This window comes from Stomoxys calcitrans, chromosome 3 (genome assembly GCF_963082655.1).
Source record: "Stomoxys calcitrans chromosome 3, idStoCalc2.1, whole genome shotgun sequence".
Classification (NCBI taxonomy): Eukaryota; Metazoa; Arthropoda; class Insecta; order Diptera; family Muscidae; genus Stomoxys; species Stomoxys calcitrans.
In genome coordinates, this window is record NC_081554.1 from 173,628,614 (window position 1) to 173,647,538 (window position 18,925).

General features: G+C 37.7%; 1 protein-coding gene across 1 annotated transcript in view; it reads right to left on the reverse strand.

Moving 5' to 3' along the window:
- Positions 1 to 18,925, reverse strand: part of LOC106083046 (WD repeat and FYVE domain-containing protein 3) — a 118,402-nt gene that overhangs the window by 38,276 nt on the left and 61,201 nt on the right. Inside the window, exons 2-5 of the mRNA XM_013245863.2 lie at positions 4,917 to 5,408; positions 4,556 to 4,801; positions 859 to 1,204; positions 586 to 772 (exon numbers count right to left, since the gene is read on the reverse strand). Of these exons, the coding sequence (XP_013101317.2) occupies positions 586 to 772; positions 859 to 1,204; positions 4,556 to 4,801; positions 4,917 to 5,195 (1,058 nt within the window). The 5' untranslated portion in view covers positions 5,196 to 5,408. The remainder of the gene's footprint in view (positions 1 to 585; positions 773 to 858; positions 1,205 to 4,555; positions 4,802 to 4,916; positions 5,409 to 18,925) is intronic.

An 18,925-nucleotide genomic window follows, 5' to 3' on the forward strand; every position in this document is an offset into this window, starting at 1 on the left:
TTTTCTGCAAAAGTTTAACAATTCTCTAACTTGCAATAAAAAATCGATAAACATCAACTTTATATAAAAAACCATAACCCGTTAAATGTATTATGAAAAGAATAATTATCAATTTTCTATCGAAATCGATAATTATCAATTTTCTATCGAAATCGATAATTATCAAAGTTCTATCGAAATCGTTAATCACAAAATTTTCTTGAAAAATTGATAATCTCAACATATTCGATTTTTTAGTTCTTTTTTTAACAAAACTGGATTTAAAAATCCGATATGTTTAAATTTTGCTTTCAAATTTTCTAATAAAATTCACAAAATCATCAAAATTTAAAAACAGATTTAAGGAAATTTCCAAAATTAATATTTTTAAAGAAAATTCTATAAGCCTAAAAATTTCAATAAAAATCCGATAGTCATCAAAATTTTAATTGTTGTTAAAATTATCACTGCAAATTAAAAAAACACCGATAATTATCAAATGTTCCGCCATTTTCGATAACCCTCTTTCTAAAAAAAAAATTCGATAACAATGAATTTAGTTTTGAATTCCATCGTTATAGCACTTTTTGTCATTCTCATACTTACTTGAGCAAAAAATCGGTTAAAAATGTGTATCCATGTGATGCTTTAAAATCGTCCATCAGTATCTGTGAGACTTGACTAGAATCCTTCAGGAAACAAAAGACCGTAACAAACATCTCAACAATTTCCAAAGGATTGCCAAATGTTAAGCGTTTCATATTGTCAACACACAAAGCCATACAGCCTTTGGCTATAATAACATGAAAAAAAGAATAACAAAAACCAACATTAATCTCTCTGAAACTTGCGAGACACCCCATACAAATACAAACTAACAATGTATGTAACTGACTACAGCATCGGTGAGACCATGCCTGGAAATGGTGGTTAGAATTTCGGCTGCATTTTTACGCCACACTATGTTGTGTGTGGGACATGGTGAGGTGATGGCGGAGAACAGCAAACTTAAATCATCCATGCGAGCTAATTCTTCGGCCGGGTAAGGATATGAACAGAGCTTTACCAGAAGCTGCACAAAAACCTTTTGCAACAGAGTTCGACGCTCAAAGGCATTAAAATCGCTAGGCCTATCGCTGGGTGGATCATCTTCAACAGCAGGCAAGTCAAAAAATAGATAGAGGCATTTGACCAGAGTGGAGGGCACTGCAGCAGCTGTCATCACCTGGAAGGGGGGAAAGAGAAACAAATGTTGTGAAAAATTCCATATAAAACTGAAGTTTAGAAATTTCAGATATAAGAAATCCAAATAATATAAACATTTGATTTGTCTTAATTTTTCTATCAAAATTCGATAAGCATCAAATTAACTAAAAACATTTGATAATCATCAAATTTTTTAACAAAAATTCGATAATCCGCAAAGTTTTCTATAATCATTAAAAATTCTAAGAAATTCGATAATCAACATATTTCATGTCTATAAAAATTCGACAATTATAAAATTTTTTATAATTATCGAATTTTATCAAAAAATTTCCAGAGAAAATTCAATAATCATAAAATTTTATGTGAAAATCCGGTATTCAAATTTTCTACGAAAATCCGGCAATCAAATTTTCTAAGAAAATCCGGTAATCAAATTTTCTACGAAAATTCGACAATCAAATTTTCTACGAAAATTCGATTATCATCAAATATTCAATGGAAACTCCTAAACCTTAAAATTGTTCATGAAAATCCGATAATCACAAAATTTTTACGAAAAATCGATAGTGGTAAAATTTGCTAAGAAAATTCGATAATCATCAAATTTTCTATGAAAATTCGATAATCATTCAATTTGAAAATTCGATAATCATCAAATTTCAAAAATCGGTAATCATTAAATTTGAAAATTTGATAATCACCAAATTTGAAAATTCGACAATCATTATATTTCTACGAAAATTCGATAATTATCAAATTTTTTTATGAAAATTCGATAATCAATAATTTTTCTATGAAAATTAGATAAATTTTCTTAGAAATTGTGATTATAAGCAAATTTTCTAAGAAAATGTGATTATCTTTAAACAGTTTATGAAAATTCGATAATCATAAAATTTTCTATAAAAATTCGATAATCATTAATTTTTCTATGATAAATTGATAATTACAATTTTTTTGTAAGAAATTTTGATAACCATAACATTTTCATAAAAAATGATAACCATCAAACTTTCTATGAAAATTCATTATTCATCAACATTTTTATAAAAATTCGATAGTCATCATAAAACCTCAACATTTTCTGTGGAAATTCGTTAATCTTAAATTTGCTTATGAAAATTTAGAAATCACCAAATTTATTTTTGAAAAATCGATTTAATCGATTCGATAAAAATCAAATTACTAAGAAAACTTGATGATCATATAATAATATCTAATAAATTATGATAACAATCGATTTTCCAAAAAATCGATGAAAATCGACTTACGATAAAAAAGATAAAAAGATTTTTTTGTCGTATTTTCAATGAATTTGTCTAAGGAAGCTTTTTCTTCATTAATTGTCATATTTTATAAAAAAATTTCGATAATTACCGATTGTCTAAGAAACTTTCGATACCTATAATATGCTGATATCCAATAAATTATAATATCGTAACAATTTCTAATAAAGTGTGCTAACAATCGATTATAATTTTTCGATTATACTCGATAAAAATCGAGTATAATCGATTTTCGATAAAAATCGAGTATAATCGATTTTCGATTAAAATCGAGTATACTCGATTTTAGATAAAAATCGAGTATAATCGATTTTCGATAAAAATCGAGTATAATAGATTTTCGATAAAAATCGAGTATAATAGATTTTCGATAAAAATCGAGTATAATAGATTTTCGATAAAAATCGAGTATAATCGATTTTCGATAAAAATAGAGTATAATGTTGTTATATGGTCCTGAAGCATGGGTACTTGTGAAAGAAGTTGGGGCAGTATTTGGAGTATCTGAGAGAATGATTCTTTGTAAAATATATGAACCACTTTGCGTTAATGGAGGATATAGGCTTCGTATGAACCACGAGCTGTATTACGACGATACCATAGTTACACGTATTAAAATACAACGGCTGCATTGGCTAGGCCATGTTGTCAAAATGGATGAAAAAGCTCCAGCAAAGAAGTCTTCAGAAGGAAAAAACGGTGGTACACGCAAACCGGGAAGACAAAAGCCCGATGGAAAGATCAAGTGGTGGGAGACAACTCGAAACTTGGTGTCGGGGATTTTAGAATGAGGAGGCGCTTGGAACGCTATTTTACGTTCGGCTAGAGTTGTTCTGTTATAGCCAATTAAGTAAGTTAAGTAAGAATAAAAATTTGAATGTAAACGTGCTATAATAATTATGATAACAATCGATTTTGGAAAAAAAATTTATTATAATCGATTTCCTATAAAAACCAATAATTGTCAATTTTCGACAAAAAACTAAAATAATCGAATTTCGATAAAAATTAATAATAATAAAATTTCGACAAAAATCTAAAATAATCGATTTTCGAAAAAAACTTAAAATAATCGATTCTCGATAGAAATCGATTTTCAAAAATAATCATTTTCAAAAATAATCCATTTTCGATAAAATTGATAATAATTGAATTCGATAAAATCGATTTTCGAAAATAACGATTTTTGATCAAATCGATAACAATTGGTTTTCGATAAAATCGATAGTAATTTGTTTTCGATAAAATCGATAATAATTAGCTTTCGATAAAATCGATAATAATTGGTTTCGATAAAATCGATAATAATTGGTTTCGATAAAATCGATAATAATTGGTTTTCGATAAAATCGATAATAAAATATTTTCGATAAAATCGATAATATAATAATTATGATAACAATCGATTTTCGAAAATATGGATTATAATCGATTTTCGATAAAAATTAATAATAATCAATATTCGAAAAAAAATCTAAAATAATCGATTTTCGAAAGTAATCGATTTTCGACCAAATCAATAATAATCGATTTTCGATCAAATCAATAATCGATTTTCGATCAAATCGATAATCAATTTTCGATAATAATCGATTTTCGAAAATTTCGATTTTCTATAAAATCGATTTTGAATAAAATAGATTTCCGGTAAAATCGCTTTTCATTAAAATCGATATTAATCGTTTTTCGATAAAATTTATAATTATTGATTTTCGGTAAAATCGATAATAATCGGTTTTCGATAAAATCAATAATAATCAATTTTTAATAAAATCTATAGTAAACGATTTTTTCATATAAAAATTCGATAATTTCCAAATTTTCTACGAAAATTCGGTTTACATCATTGTCGATATTTCTGCGAATTATTATGATTTATGATATTATTATGATTTATAATATATTTAACAATATATATTTTTTTAACTGATTCTGATCAGTTATAATCATTACATTTTTAAAGAAAATTATCGTTGAAAATCTATTGCTACTAATATTTTGGTTAAAATTCAATTTCATCTAACACTTGTTTAGCTGTTTTTCATTTCATTTCATTTAACCTCATTTCCGCTTAAACTTACCTGTATCAGTGACACATCACCATTCGCCAGCAGATTCAAGGTTGACAACAGCATCCAACCGCTGCTGGTCTCTTCGGTGGTTTCTATTTCGAGAAACTTGACAATTGCAATTGAGGCAGCCTCGGTGCTTTGGTTGGAGGCACGTTTACGTATCTCACCGACCATGAGACGTGAGACCTGTTGACAAAAGGCAACGACATCCCAAAACTTTTCACTCATATCCGAGGCAGGACAAGCACTGAAAACCTGAAAGCACATTCAAAACACACACACACGAAGAAGACATTAAAGGAAATTGCCATGTATGCACCCACACACACATGCATGTGTGTTTGAGAAACTTTTCGCATAACATACATACCTTACAGAACAATGGTAACATTTGATAGAGTTTCATGTCCCTTTCCTGTTCGCTGAGGGGCTCCTTGGGATGTGTGTACTCATTGAAAAGTTTCTTGAGCGTGTGTAAACTTATTTGAACGCGAGCATCCATCATGGCATCCTCGCTAACCGCCGAGGTCAAAGTGGAGCCCCCATTAGCCGTGGAGGAGGAACCCACTGAGCCATTGTTGCCAGCCCCAGGACTCCCATTGCCAGCCGGAGCACTGCCGGCACCACGTAATTTTCGCATTACATTCATGCTGTCCTGGGGGAGGGGCAAACACCCTCCCTCCCTGCAAGTGATTGAGAAGAGCTTTAAAAGCTCTTCTTTTGAGGATTTGTGGTAATACAGCCACTCCTCTGTTGTTGATGGTTGGCTTCTTTCCAACCTTACGTCTCCTTACACCTGGCGTTGATCTGCCTCTTTCAGTTTCCCCTGAGATGTTGGGAGGATGTTAAATGATTTGTATGTCTGTGAAGGCAAAAGGAGAAAAAATGTCACTCAAGTTCCATATACATTGCTGTAAGCCAGTGTAATAAGGTGGCAAGGCCCATTGTGGGTTCATTTGAATAATCTTGCATTTGATTAGAATGTTTAGCAAATTTTCATATAAATCGCAATAAAGAACGACGAGATACTGAATATATCTAAGGAAACATCAAACTTAGCTTTGTTTGATATGCATTTCAATTTTACCCTCGGTCGAAGAACGATGAGAGAAAAAGCAGTTATACTGGTATATGTATGGTGGTGGTGCAATGTGGGTGTTAATTAAGACGATTTGTAGTCATAGAAGAGAAAATTTAAGTTATTTTAATTAATAAAATTACAAAGTTTAGTTAATTTTTTTTTTGCTTAAGGAAAAGATTTTAATGGAAAATAAAAGTATCCATATTTATCAAATTTTGGAAATTCTTTAAATTTTTTTACTCCCATATTTCCGTGGATGGTTAATATCTTGTTCGTGGGTTGTTAAGCAAACGAAGCATCCTCAGGAACCTGATCTCAAAACGGGATATTACATTTATGAATGAGCCATTAAAACCTTTCATTTTATCCCCATACTAGCCGAATCGGGCCCTCTCCGCTGCGCCTTCTTTAACTCTCTAATGCCTTTTCAGGGTGGCGACATTTCGCCCTGAATGTGGATATCGAATTCGTGCCACTGTAGCCTATGTCCGCTATGTAACGCTGAACGCCTGCCTAAGAATCCTGGCGAGAACATCGAACAGATTTTAAAGCGGTGGTTATCCCCTCTTAATGCTGGTGAAATTTGCGAGGTATAAAGCCATTCATGGTCATGTGAATTCTCCCCAAAGAGGTGTCGCAAAGCGGCTGTTCGGACTTGGTTATAAACAAAAGACCCTTTTCCTCTCTTTTGAGTCGTATCACACATCATCCAATCCTTAGACCAGTACCGGGTGGACCGGATCCTTAGAGACTGTACAAACCATATGCCAAGGAACAGGTGTATAAATTGTGGGTAAGGTTAGGTTAGGTTGGGTTTAAGTGGCAGTCTGCCATTATGCCACAGGTACAGGAGATGGGGAAGGCGCCTCCTAAAGGGTGATTTTCTAAGCTATCATCTTTTTGGCAACACTAGTTTAAACAGGTTAGCATGCCCGCTGAACGCCTGAGTTTGAATCCTGGCGAGACCATCAGAAAAAATTTGCAGCGGTGGTTTTCCTCTCCTAATACTGGCAACATTTGTGAGGTACTAGTCATGTAAAAATTCTCTCCAGGTGTCGCACTGCGCCATGCCGTTCGGACTCGGCTATAAAAAGGAGGCCCCTTAACTTTGTGCTTAAATTTGAATCGGTCTACACTCAATGATATGTGAGAAGTTTGCCCCTGATCCTTGGTGGAATGTTCATGGACAAAATTTGTTTGTATTTTGGTCTAAACAGCTCACGTATGTTTCGTTTTTTGTTTCACTATCAAATATCTTCACTTTGGTCTATAATTTAACTATAAATCGTCCTACAAAAATTTTATTATCAAAATGGGTGCTCTGTTAAGAAAGTTCATCGTGCGCTTCTTCTATTGAGCAGCGAAGCTCATTTTTGGCTCAATGGGTACGTAAATTGATTGCAAAAGCTATCAATGCATCCAGAAAAAGTCACAGTTTTGTTCGGTTTATAGTCTGGTGGCATCATTGGACCGTACTTCTTTAAAGGTGATGCGAATCGCAACGCAACTGCGAATGATGAGCGCTATCGTGCGATGATATCCAGCTTTTTTTACCCAAGACGTTCCCTTATGCCACACAGCATGCGTAACAATAGCTTTTTTGAGAGGCGAGTTCGGTAAACATTTTATTTCACGCTCTTAAAAAATCACCCTTAAGTTCCTATCCATTGAACTATCCAGATCATTTTAAAAAGACCAACAACTTGCGAATGTTCATATCCGCTAAGTGAGGCAAGTTCTCAAAGAAATGGGAACCTAAAGTGGAATTCCTTCTGACTGTCAGTGCGGGACACACACAGGAGATGTTCTATAGTCTCTTCTTCTTCGATGTCCTCACAGCTTCTGCAAAAGTCATTACTTGGCATCTTCGGTCTGTCAGCAAGTTTTCCGATCAGACAGTGGCCTGTCATGACGGACTTAGCGTTCCTTTAGGGACAGTAAAGAGGTGGACCTCTTCAAGTCTAGATGGATCACATAATTTTAGAATGCCCACAACCCCCCTTTGTGACCATCTATCATCTGTTGACCTTCGGGCTTGATCCTTAGTTTACATGTCGCTAGAAGCATACCCACCAGATTCCAGTTCGACTGGGATGTGTTAGGCAGTTCCTATGGGTCGACTATGGATGACAACCCAAATTCAGTAGCGTTGCCAACGGCCAAATTCGTTACAGAAATTTTCATTTTTGTATTGAATTACGGACTTTATTACAAAAATACTCATATTCGTAGTTTTGTCTCCTGGCAACGCAAATGTTGCCGAATTGCAATCCATAATCGACCCACTAGTCTCGCCAGCACGTCCGCTCTACAATTCACTGGGATATCTCTGTTGCCCGGCACCCAGAACAGATGAATTTTGAACTGTTCAGCCATCTCGTTGAGAGATCTGCCACAGTCGAGGGCGGTTTTCGAATTCAGAAATAAATTCTCCAGGGATTAAATTGCTGCCTGAGAAGATATTTATGCCAGTCGTCGTCACATCTTAGCCATTCCACCACTTATTTAATGGCAAAGATATCCGCTTGACACACTGCAGTGTGGTTAGATAACCTTCTCGATATGACCAGTTCAATTTTTTCAGAGTACAGCCCAAAGTCCACCTTGTTGTCTAGTTTGGAACCATCTGTCTGGAAGTACTCGTATATGTAACTTCTATCACCAGGAATAATGTACTTCCAACGAGTTCTATCAGAAATAGTGGTATAATGCTTTCTATCAAAAATCGGGCATTGTATTAAAGATAACAAAGTGTCCGTAGGCGCCCCATGACCAAAGAGAAAGCTCTCCTAGCCTCAAAGCAGTATAAAACTAAAAGACTCTACAAGGTTTTTTTTTTGACAGGCAACTATATGTCTGAATGTGCCGGCGTCATTCGATGGTTCCCCAAAGTCAATATTTTCAATACACTTATGGCTAATACATACAAATATTCCTTTCATCCAAGTTCTTTGTACAAAATATGCATCTAGTGCATTTATTAAGTCCATTTCTTTATAGGATCAGTGCCTTTGCATTCTCCCGAAAAGTGTATAAGAATTGTAGCAATATCAGCGGAAAGAGTTTTGCGGCCGTGGCAGTGAAAAGAGTTCACTGGCCACTATGGTCGTGTATTTTCACATGGCTTTTAATGCTTGGGCATTGGCTCATGTTGGATTTTTCTTAGTGTAATTTGACACACCCTTTGTTTATACCGTTCTTGTTGGTTGTGATATCGAATCCAAGGTATGAGTACGCTACGAGTAACATTGACTCTAGGGCATGAGTACGCTACAGCAACAATTTGTCTATTGTCCGGGGGAATTAGGCGAAGCATAAAATTCAGTGCATCAGATGCTGTCGTCCTCAGTGCGGCTGTTATGCACAAACAAGTCATCCTTTGCATCCGACTATATATTAAACAGCAGGTGGACATTTTAAGCCCCGTCCACCAGACTACAACACCATATAGCATTATAGGCCTGGCAACTGCATTATAAACCCAGTGCATAACAAGCGTTTTAAGAGCTCAATTTTTGCCAATGGCTCTCTTGCAAGTTTATAACGCAAGAATTACCTTTCATGCCCTCTCCAAAATGTAGGATTTGAAGTTCAATTTCCTGTCCAGCACAAAACCCAGGTATTTTGCGCTTTCTGTAAATGAAACATACTCTCCCACCAAGAAGACAGGTGCCATTGTAGGCAACTTGAATCTCCTGCACGGGTTTACGCTTAGACCACTTTCGGTATTCCACTTTGCTGTGGCACGTAGAGCTTCCTGAAGTATTTTATATCCCCAAGAGTGCTGGGAAACTTTCCACTTGCCGCATTTGTCACGTCATACGCGACCATGTTACATCTTTTTCTTCCAGAGTCAACAATATATGGTAAATGGTAATATTCCAAAGTAGAGAAGACAGTACACCTACTTGAGGTGTCCTTCTGATGGCCCATCTTTTTAGATCTACAGATCCAAGGCCTGCCGTAATGCATCTTTTAGTAAGTTATTAATAACTTTCTAACGGTAAAGTTGATGCCTACAAACTACAGCTCCTTCATGATTGACGTTGGCTTAACATTATTGAAAGCACCTTCAATGTCAAGAAATTCTATCATTCTGCATAACTTGACAGCGAGAGAACCTTCTATGTAGCCGACTAGGTCAAGACGGTCTGTTTCAGTATACTTGCCCTTATTTTATACGAGGGTCGCCTTTTATATTTCGGGATTAGAGAACAAAAACAAATATTAATCATCGAAAATCGCTTAATTGTTTTACAAAATATTCCCCTTTAAGTTCTACACACTTTTGCATGCGTTTGAACCAATTGTCGAATCACTTTTGCCACTTTGATTGAGGTATCTCTAAAACATGCATTCTGAATGCATCGAAAAACGTTGACCTCTCATTTTATTTTTAACGTACGGGAATTAAAGGAAGTCATTCGGTGCCAAGTCAGGACTATACGGCGTATGACTCATAAAATCTATGTTATGAGTGCTCAAAAATGCAGTTATTTGGGCCGATTTGAACGAGAGCTCGCATTGTCGTGGTGAAGAGTGATCCCTTTTTGGCGGTTGGTTTTCCTGATGGACTACTCAGAATTTAATGTTCTGCATTGTTCCAGTGTTACGATTGCGACATGTCCAGTTTTTCCAAAAAACTGGCGATCTTTAGCTTGGAAGTGTTTCGTGCGCGAGAAACTTTTGTTGGATTTGGCTCATCATCTTTCGGGCTCATACGCGTAAATCCACCATCTATCACCTGTCGCGATATCATGGACATGTTTCGAAGCACCGCGGTCGTATTTTTGCAGCATTTCTTTCGACCAATCGATACGAGCCTTTTTTTGAGCAATTGACAAATTGGGTAGGATCCAACGCGAACAAATTTTTTTGAGGTCAAATGTTCCTGCAATATTTAATGTATGCTGGTCCCACTAATGCCTAAGGTTGTCTCAATCTCACGACAGGTCATATGATGATCTTGCAATATCAGTTGGCGTACAGCTTCATTGGTTTTTGGAACACCGACTGATTTTGGACAACCTTCACGAAATTCGTCTTGGAGTGAACCCCGACCTCGGTTGAATTCACCATGCCATCGATAAACATTGGTCCTTGATAGAGCTTCATTGTCAATAATTGAATTAAGTTCATCGATGCACTGTTGTTGAGTTAATCCACGTCGAAAGTTGTAAAAAATAATCGCAAGAAAATGTTCACGATTCAATTCAATTCTTTGGGCGAAATGAATCTTTAATGTTACTGTAAACAACACAAATATCGCTCGTATGTCAAAACGGTCTGAGCACGCATAACCTCAAAAATGTCAATCTTTACGATAGAGCTGTCAGTTGACAGAACAGGGTTGTCCAATCCCGAAATATAAAAGGCAACTCTCGTAGATGGGAGATCTCTAGGTATCTTTGTCCTAAGATATGTTTCTATAAACCTTTTTAGGGTTTTCAGCATAAAGGATGACAGAATAATAGTACGAAAATCTTTCCCCTTTTGTGTGGTAAGGTTTCATGTTTTTGAAATGAAAATTACCTTTGTGAAGCTCCATTCAACAGCCACATACGACATGCTGATAAAAGCAGAATCTCCCTAAACCAAGGAGCCAGGAAAAAATTTGTGAAAATTAATTGTGTTAGTCCCCTCGACGTTCGTACCGAGTTTGGCCCAGATCGGATTATATTTCTATATATCGGCTATGGTTTCATCAATTGTCCATTATTCACAAGATTTTGATGAAATGTGGGTAATATACATATATCCGAGGTAAAAGGTATTCAAAGTTTAGCCCGGCCGAACTTAATGAGTTTCTATTGGTTTGGTCCTCTCTACCAAATAAGACACCAAAGGCAAACTTAGCTATGGTTGAAATTATAAAAATTGCTACAAATTTCATTAACCCTTCACCTTGTCATGGCCAAAAACATTATCAATTAACGCCACCTCTTTCATTGTGTACCGCCAATTTCATTTAAACAAAAACAAACAAACAACAAACATGCAAATTGTTTATATACGGGCATTGTATGTAAAATTCACAACAATGCTATTTATAACTCGCACTCGCACTTGCTGCTTTTATTTAAATCTCATTACGACTGTTTTGTGGTCTCACAAAATAATGAAAATGCCTCCCATAAGAGAGCCTGAGACTGGGCGAGCGACGGGGAGCGAGAGTAGGCAAGCTGTGTTGGGAATGACACAACAAAACAACAGTTGAATAAAAACGATTTAATATTTTTCGAGCTTATTATTATTATTTGTGCTTCTCTCTCTCTTGCAGTTGCTCTACCTCTCTCTCCTTCTCTCTTTGTATTTGTTGAGCAAAGGCAAAGGTTCTTGGAGGGAAAGCAGAGTTATTTTTCGTTATTTGTTTACAACAAACGATAGACTACAGTGAGTGAGTCATTTGTTAACAACAAACAATAACGAAATGAATAATGCACAATGGGGTGGAGATAAGCAGGCATAGGCATAACCATTACATTAGGATCGTTAGGTTAGGTTGGAGAGTTTGTAGGTCATTTAAATATTGATATCAGATGGTAATAGAATTCTGTTAATATTGATATAATCTCTAACCGTCAAACCGTGAGTACTTTGATACAGAATACATCTTTCAAAGGGCCATTCAGACCAAATTGGTAGTTGTATAGCTGTCATGCAGATCACAGTGGCTTAATTTTGCCAGTTGGCAAAATCGTAATATATGACAAATTCTAGTAAATTTTGCCCAAGCAACCATGGTTATAAAATATAAAAACCCAATTTCCGGTTTTTAGTGAGAAACTATGAATGAGAAAAAGTTTGCTGTTTACCATCGGAAACTCGATGGGTAATATTTCTCAGAATTGGTCAAAGATTTCGATTTTGATAACTGCCAAAACTCATCTTACAACACTTATATGAAAAATCACCGATGCTGGTCCAATTGCTTCCCACATGGTTGAAATTTGGTACGACAAGTATATTTGTACCATCAAACAACTGCACTAACCGTCGCCCAGATGGATCTATAAATAGACATGCTTAATTGGCTATGACAGAGTATTTATTCCACAAGCCGAACGTAGAATAGCGTTCCAAGCGCCTCGATCTTCTGCGCTAATTCTTAAATCCCCGACACCAAGTTTCGAGGTGCCTCCCACCATTTGATCTTTACATCGGGCTTTTGGTCTTCCCGGTTTGCGTGTACCATCGAGTTTGCCTTGAAAATACTTCTTTGCTGGATCTTCTTCATCCATTCTGACAACAAGACCTAGCCAACGCAGCCGTTGAATTTTGATGCGTGTAACTATGCTATGGTCGTCATACAGATCATACTGCTCGTGATTCATGCGTCGCCTATATTCTCCATTATCGCAAACTGGTCCATATATTTAACGAAGAATCTTTCTCTCAAATACTCCAAGCACTGCTTCATCTGCAGTCACAAGTACCCATGCCTCAGAACCATATAACAACACGGGTAGTATCAGTATCTTGTATAGTGTAATCTTCATCTGTCGAGAGGTGGCCTTGTTTCTAAACAGCTTACTTAGTCCAAAGTAGCATCAGTTTGCTAGTATTATTCTTCGCTTAATCTCAAATCTGGTGTCATTCGTTTCGGTTACGGCGGTGCGGAGGTAGATAAAGTTACTGACTATTGCAAAGTTGTGGTTCCCAACTTTCTCCATTTTCTAATCTGCTAGGTTGTGCAAGGCGCTTTGGGAGTTGAAACCATCCATTTCGTCTTATCTCCATTTACTGCCAGACCCATTTTCACTGACTCTCTTTTGATTCTTTCAAAGGCTGCAGTTACTACTTCCGGTGACCGACCTATGATGTCAATGTCGTCGGCATAGGCGAGTAGCATGTGTTCTCTTGTGATTAGTGTGCCATATCTATTCACATCTGCATCTCGTATAATCTTCTTCAGCAGGATTTTAAAGAGGTCACACGATAGGCTGTCTCCCTATCTGAAACCTCGTTTGGTATTATATTGTTCCGAGAGATTCTTTCCTGTTCTAACTGAGGAACGAGTATCAGCAAGTGTCATCCTGCAGAGTCTTATTAATTTTACGGAGATACCAGACTCTAACATGACTTGAAATATCTTTGAACGTAAAGGGGTATCGAAAGCGGCTTTGTAGTCAACAAAGAAATGGTAGGTGTTGATTTGTTCTACTCGAGTCCTTGCCAGGATTTGGCGCAATGTGATTGGTCTGGTCTAGGGTGGATTTACCAACCGCTTTGATAGGGCCCAATTATCTCATTGACTTTAGGTTTTAATCTTTCACACAGTACACTCGAGAGTATCTTGTATGCGATTGGGGGGAGACTTATTCCTATGTAGTTGGCACATTCCCTCTTGTATCCTTTCTTGTGTACGGTGTATGCTGAGGTTCCAATCATCGGATATGCGTTCTTCTAGCCAGTTTGCTGATGCTGATGCATACGCCTTATGAGCGTGTCGCCTCCGGTCTTAAATAGTTTAGCGGGTAATCTGTCGGCTCCTGCTGCCTTGTTGTTCTTCTGTCGGGTCACTGCTATTTGAACCTCATTCTGACTAGGAGAAAAACAGTCTATACCATCATCATTGATTGGTTCTGCGGTATCCTCTTCGCCACCAACATCGGACACTAGCAGTTGGGTAAAATGTTCTTTCCATATCCTCAGCATGCTCTCTGTGTCAGTTACCAGATTTTCTTCTTTGTGTCTGCAGGAGGATGTGCCTGCACCAAAAACATCGGTTTGATGTTTATTTCTTTGGTAGAATTTCCGGGCTACATTCTGACTCCTGTACATCTCAATTCGCTTACACTCACATCTTTTCATTTCCTTTTTCTTTCTGCGGAATAAACGTTTCTCCTCTCTCCTTTTCTCCCGATACCTCGCCTTCATCTGGCGCGTTGCTACTGATTTCAGGGTTGCTCTATACCGCATTCTTCTTCAGTGGCATCTCGACACTCTTGGTCATACCATGGGTTTCTTTGGGGAGGTTTTCGGTACCCAAGTACGGATTTCGGGGCACTTTCCATGGAGTAGGCAATGGTTTGCCACTGCGCCGTTATATCATCGGAACAAGGAGTGCTTTCATCAAGCAGTTGGGTCAGTCGAGTGGAGCATACCGTTGCCATCTGTTGTGTTTGCAGCTTTTCAATATCCAGCTTCCGTGCAGTTTCAGATGGAACTTTCCTCGCCATGTTCAAACGGGTGCGAACCTTTGCTGCAACAAGGTAATGATCCGAATCTATATTCACTCCACTGATCGATCGTACATCTAACACGCTGGATGAATGCCTTCCATCTATCACAATGTGATCAATTTGGTTTCTCGTAATTTGATCGGGTGACAGCCATGTGGCTTTGTGAATATTTTTATGTTGAAATCTGGTGCTACTAACTACCATGTTTTTTGGCGCGGCGAAATCTATTAGCCTCAACCCATTATCGGACTTTATCTCGTAGAGGCTAAACTTTCCGACTGTTGGACCCAATATGTCTTCCTTCCCTATCTTCGCATTTAAATCTCCTGCAACGATTTCAATATCATGGGCGAGGCAGCACTCTCTCTCAATATCTCTCTAGGCGCTAGTAGAAAATATCCTTGGTCTCGTCGTCCTTGTCTTCCGTCGGGACATGGGCACAAATAAGGATGATTTTCAAAAATTTGGCTTTTATGCGGATTGTGGCTAGCGTCTCATCCACCGGAGTAAAGCTCGTGACAAGGTTTTTCAGTCTCCGACTAATCACAAATCCACAGCCAAGTACAAGCCTCGTGTTATGGCAGCTACAGTATAGTTCGTCCCAGTTTGATGTTGTTGTGGCACCGCTCCCAGTCCATCGCACTTCCTGTAAGGCGGTAATGTCTGCCTTGTACTTCTCTAATACATCCGCCAACGCGTATACTGCACCTTCTCGATAGAGAATGCGGACATTCCAGGTGCAGATCCGCAACTCATGCCCCTTTTTATACCCTCCACCATAGGATGGGGTTATACTTATTTCGTCATTCTGTTGGTAACACCTCGAAATATGCATCTGAGACCCCATAAAGTATATATATTCTTGATCGTCATTTTAGGTCGATCTAGCCATGACCGTCCATCCGTCCGTCCATCCATCCGTCCGTCCGTCTGTCTGTCGAAAGCACGCTTACTTTCGAAGTAGTAGAGCTAGCCGCTTGAAATTTTGCACAAATACTTGTTATTAGTGTAAGTCGGTTGGGATTGTAAATGGGCCAAATCGGTCCATGTTTTGATATAGCCGCCATATAAACCAATCTTGGGTCTTGACTTCTTGAGCCTCTAGAGGGCGCAATTCTCGTCCGATTCGATTGAAATTTTGCACGTAGTGTTCTGGTATCACTTTCAACAACTGTGCAAAGTATAAATCAAATCGGTTCATAATCGGGTATAGCTGCCATATAAACCGATCTTCGGTCTTGACTTCTTGAGCCTCTAGAGGGCGCAATTCTCGTCCGATTTGACTGAAATTTTGCACGCGGTGTTTTGGTATCACTTTCAACAACTGTGTTAAGTATAATTCAAATTGGTTCATTACCTGACATAGCTGCCATATAAACCGATCTTGGGTCTTGACTTCTTGAGCCTCTAGAGGGCCCAAATCTCGTCCGATTTGACTGAAATTTTGCACGTAGTGTTTTGGTATCACTTTCAACAACTATGTTAAGTATAATTCAAATTGGTTCATAATCGGGTATAGCTGTCATATAAACCGATCTGGGATCTCGACTTCTTGAGCCTCTAGAGGGCGCAATTCTCGTTCGATTTGACTGAAATTTTGCACCTAGTGTTTTGGTATCACTTTCAAAAACTGTGTTAAGTATAATTCAAATCGGTTCATAATCGGGTATAGCTGTCATATAAACCGATCTGGGATCTCGACTTCTTGAGCCTCTAGAGGGCACAATTCTCGTCCGATTTGACTGAAATTTTGCACGTAGTGTTTTGGCATCACTTTCAACAACTGTGTTAAGTATAATTCAAATCGGTTCATAATCGGGTATAGCTGCCATATAAACGGATATTGGGTCTTGACTTCTTGAGCCTCTAGAGGACGCAATTCTCGTCCGATTTGATTGAAATTTTGCACGTGGTGTTTGGGTACCACTTCCAACAACTGTGCAAAGTATGGTTCAAATTGGTTCATTACCTGATATAGCTGTCACATAAACCGATCTTGGGTCTTGACTTCTTGAGTCTCTGGAGGGCGCAATTCTCGTCCGATTTGAGTGAAATTTTGCATGTAGTGTTTTGGTATCACTTTCAACATCTGTGTTAAGTATAACTCAAATCGGTTCATAATCGGGTATAGCTGTCATATAAACTGATCTGGAATCTTGACTTCTTGAGCCTCTGAAGGGCGCAATTCTCGTCCGATTCGATTGAAATTTTGAACGTGAAGTTTTGGTATCACTTCCAACCACTGTGCTAAATATGGTTTAAATCGGTTCATTACCTGATATAGCTGCCATATAAACCGATCTTGGGTCTTGACTTCTTGAGCCTCTAGAGGGCGCAATTCTCGTCCGATTTGATTGAAATTTTGCAAGTGGTGTTTGGGTACCACTTCCAACAACTGTGCAAAATATGGTTCAAATTGGTTCATTACCTGATATAGCTGTCATATAAACCAATCTTGGGTCTTGACTTCTTGAGCCTCTAGAGGGCACAATTCTCGTCCGATTTGACTGAAATTTTGCACGTAGTGTTTTGGCATCACTTTCAACAACTGTGTTAAGTATAATTCAAATCGGTTCATAATCGGGTATAGCTGTCATATAAACCGATCTGGGATCTTGACTTCTTGAGCCTCTAGAGAGCGCAATTCTCGTCCGATTTGGCACAAATTTTGTACAACGGCTTCTCTCATGACCTTCAACATAAGTGTCTAATATGGTCTAAATCGATCGATAGCTTGATACAGCTCTCATATAAACCTATCTCCCGATTTTGCTTCTTGATCCCCTACAAGACCCAATTCTTATCCGAATGAACTGAAATATTACACAATGACTTCTACAATGTTCAGCATTCATTTATGGTCCAATTCGGACTATTACTTGATATAGCTCCAATAGCATAACAGATCTTATTCAATACTGCGCAAAGAACTCGACAAATGCGATCCATGGTGGAGAGTATATAAGATTCTGCCCGTCCGAACTTAGCACACACTTACTTGATTCGTTTGCGTGGATCGCCAACGTTAGGGGCGTCCGTTTTTACTATTCCTTTGTTTCTCATAGTGATTCTCATAGTTTTTTGAGGGTGGATTACTGGCCCAGAACCTCAACCGCATCGGTTTTGTGGGATCGCACATGTATCCCTCGTTGTCGCGAGCCGCTTACTCAAAGATCCGATGCTCGCCTCCAGACGCCCCTAACCTCTATATAAATAGACATAGTCCCTATAAAAACCCATCCCTCGATTTGGTTGCTATAACCCACCATGATGGTGGGTTGCCAAGATTCGGCCCAGCTGGACCGGACCTCTTTTTTGCTGTTTCAATTATTTTCCAGTGTTCATGCCATTGTGCACTGACTAACGCTTATCTTCATCACGTTCTTCATGTGCACATTACGTACATTGCGTGTATGTAGCGGAAAGAAGTTCTTACTTTATTTTTACGCTTTTATTTTTTTTGGAGACGACGATGAATTTTGTTTTCATTGTGTGATAATATCATTTTGTCGTCATCAGAAAAACAGCATTTTGGGAGCAGTGCCATTGGTATTAAGCAGATTTTCCACTCCCTGCTTTATCCAAGAATCCTAATGATGGCAGCAGGTTGTTTTGACTGGAAACACCTCAACGCATAAACATAACTCCCTGACAAGCAAAAAATTACAACGGTATGGAGGAAGTTCATAGGCCGTCCACAAACTCAATTTTATGCTTAAAAATAATAACTGCGACTTAGTGTTTCTTTAAAAGGGCAATGACAGCGACAATTGAAGACACACAAAAGGTGAGGCTAAATTTTGGGAAGTTATTTTCATTACTGAAGAACTTCTTTTGTTTGTAGGAAAATTATGAATAAATGTAAAACCAAAGCTTCAACAGACAATGAAGGCAAGGTTCCTTAGCACCGGATATTTAAAATAATTTTTTATTATTATTAACGGTAGATTTAAACCAAGTTACGACAACCCTTAGTATGAAGTTATTGACCGATATGAATCGTACTCGTCATGCCATACAATAGCGCCATCTAGAGGCTCTAATCTTGAGAACGGTTTATATGGTAGCTATATCAGGGTATGGTCTGGTTTAGACCATACACATGACACAGTT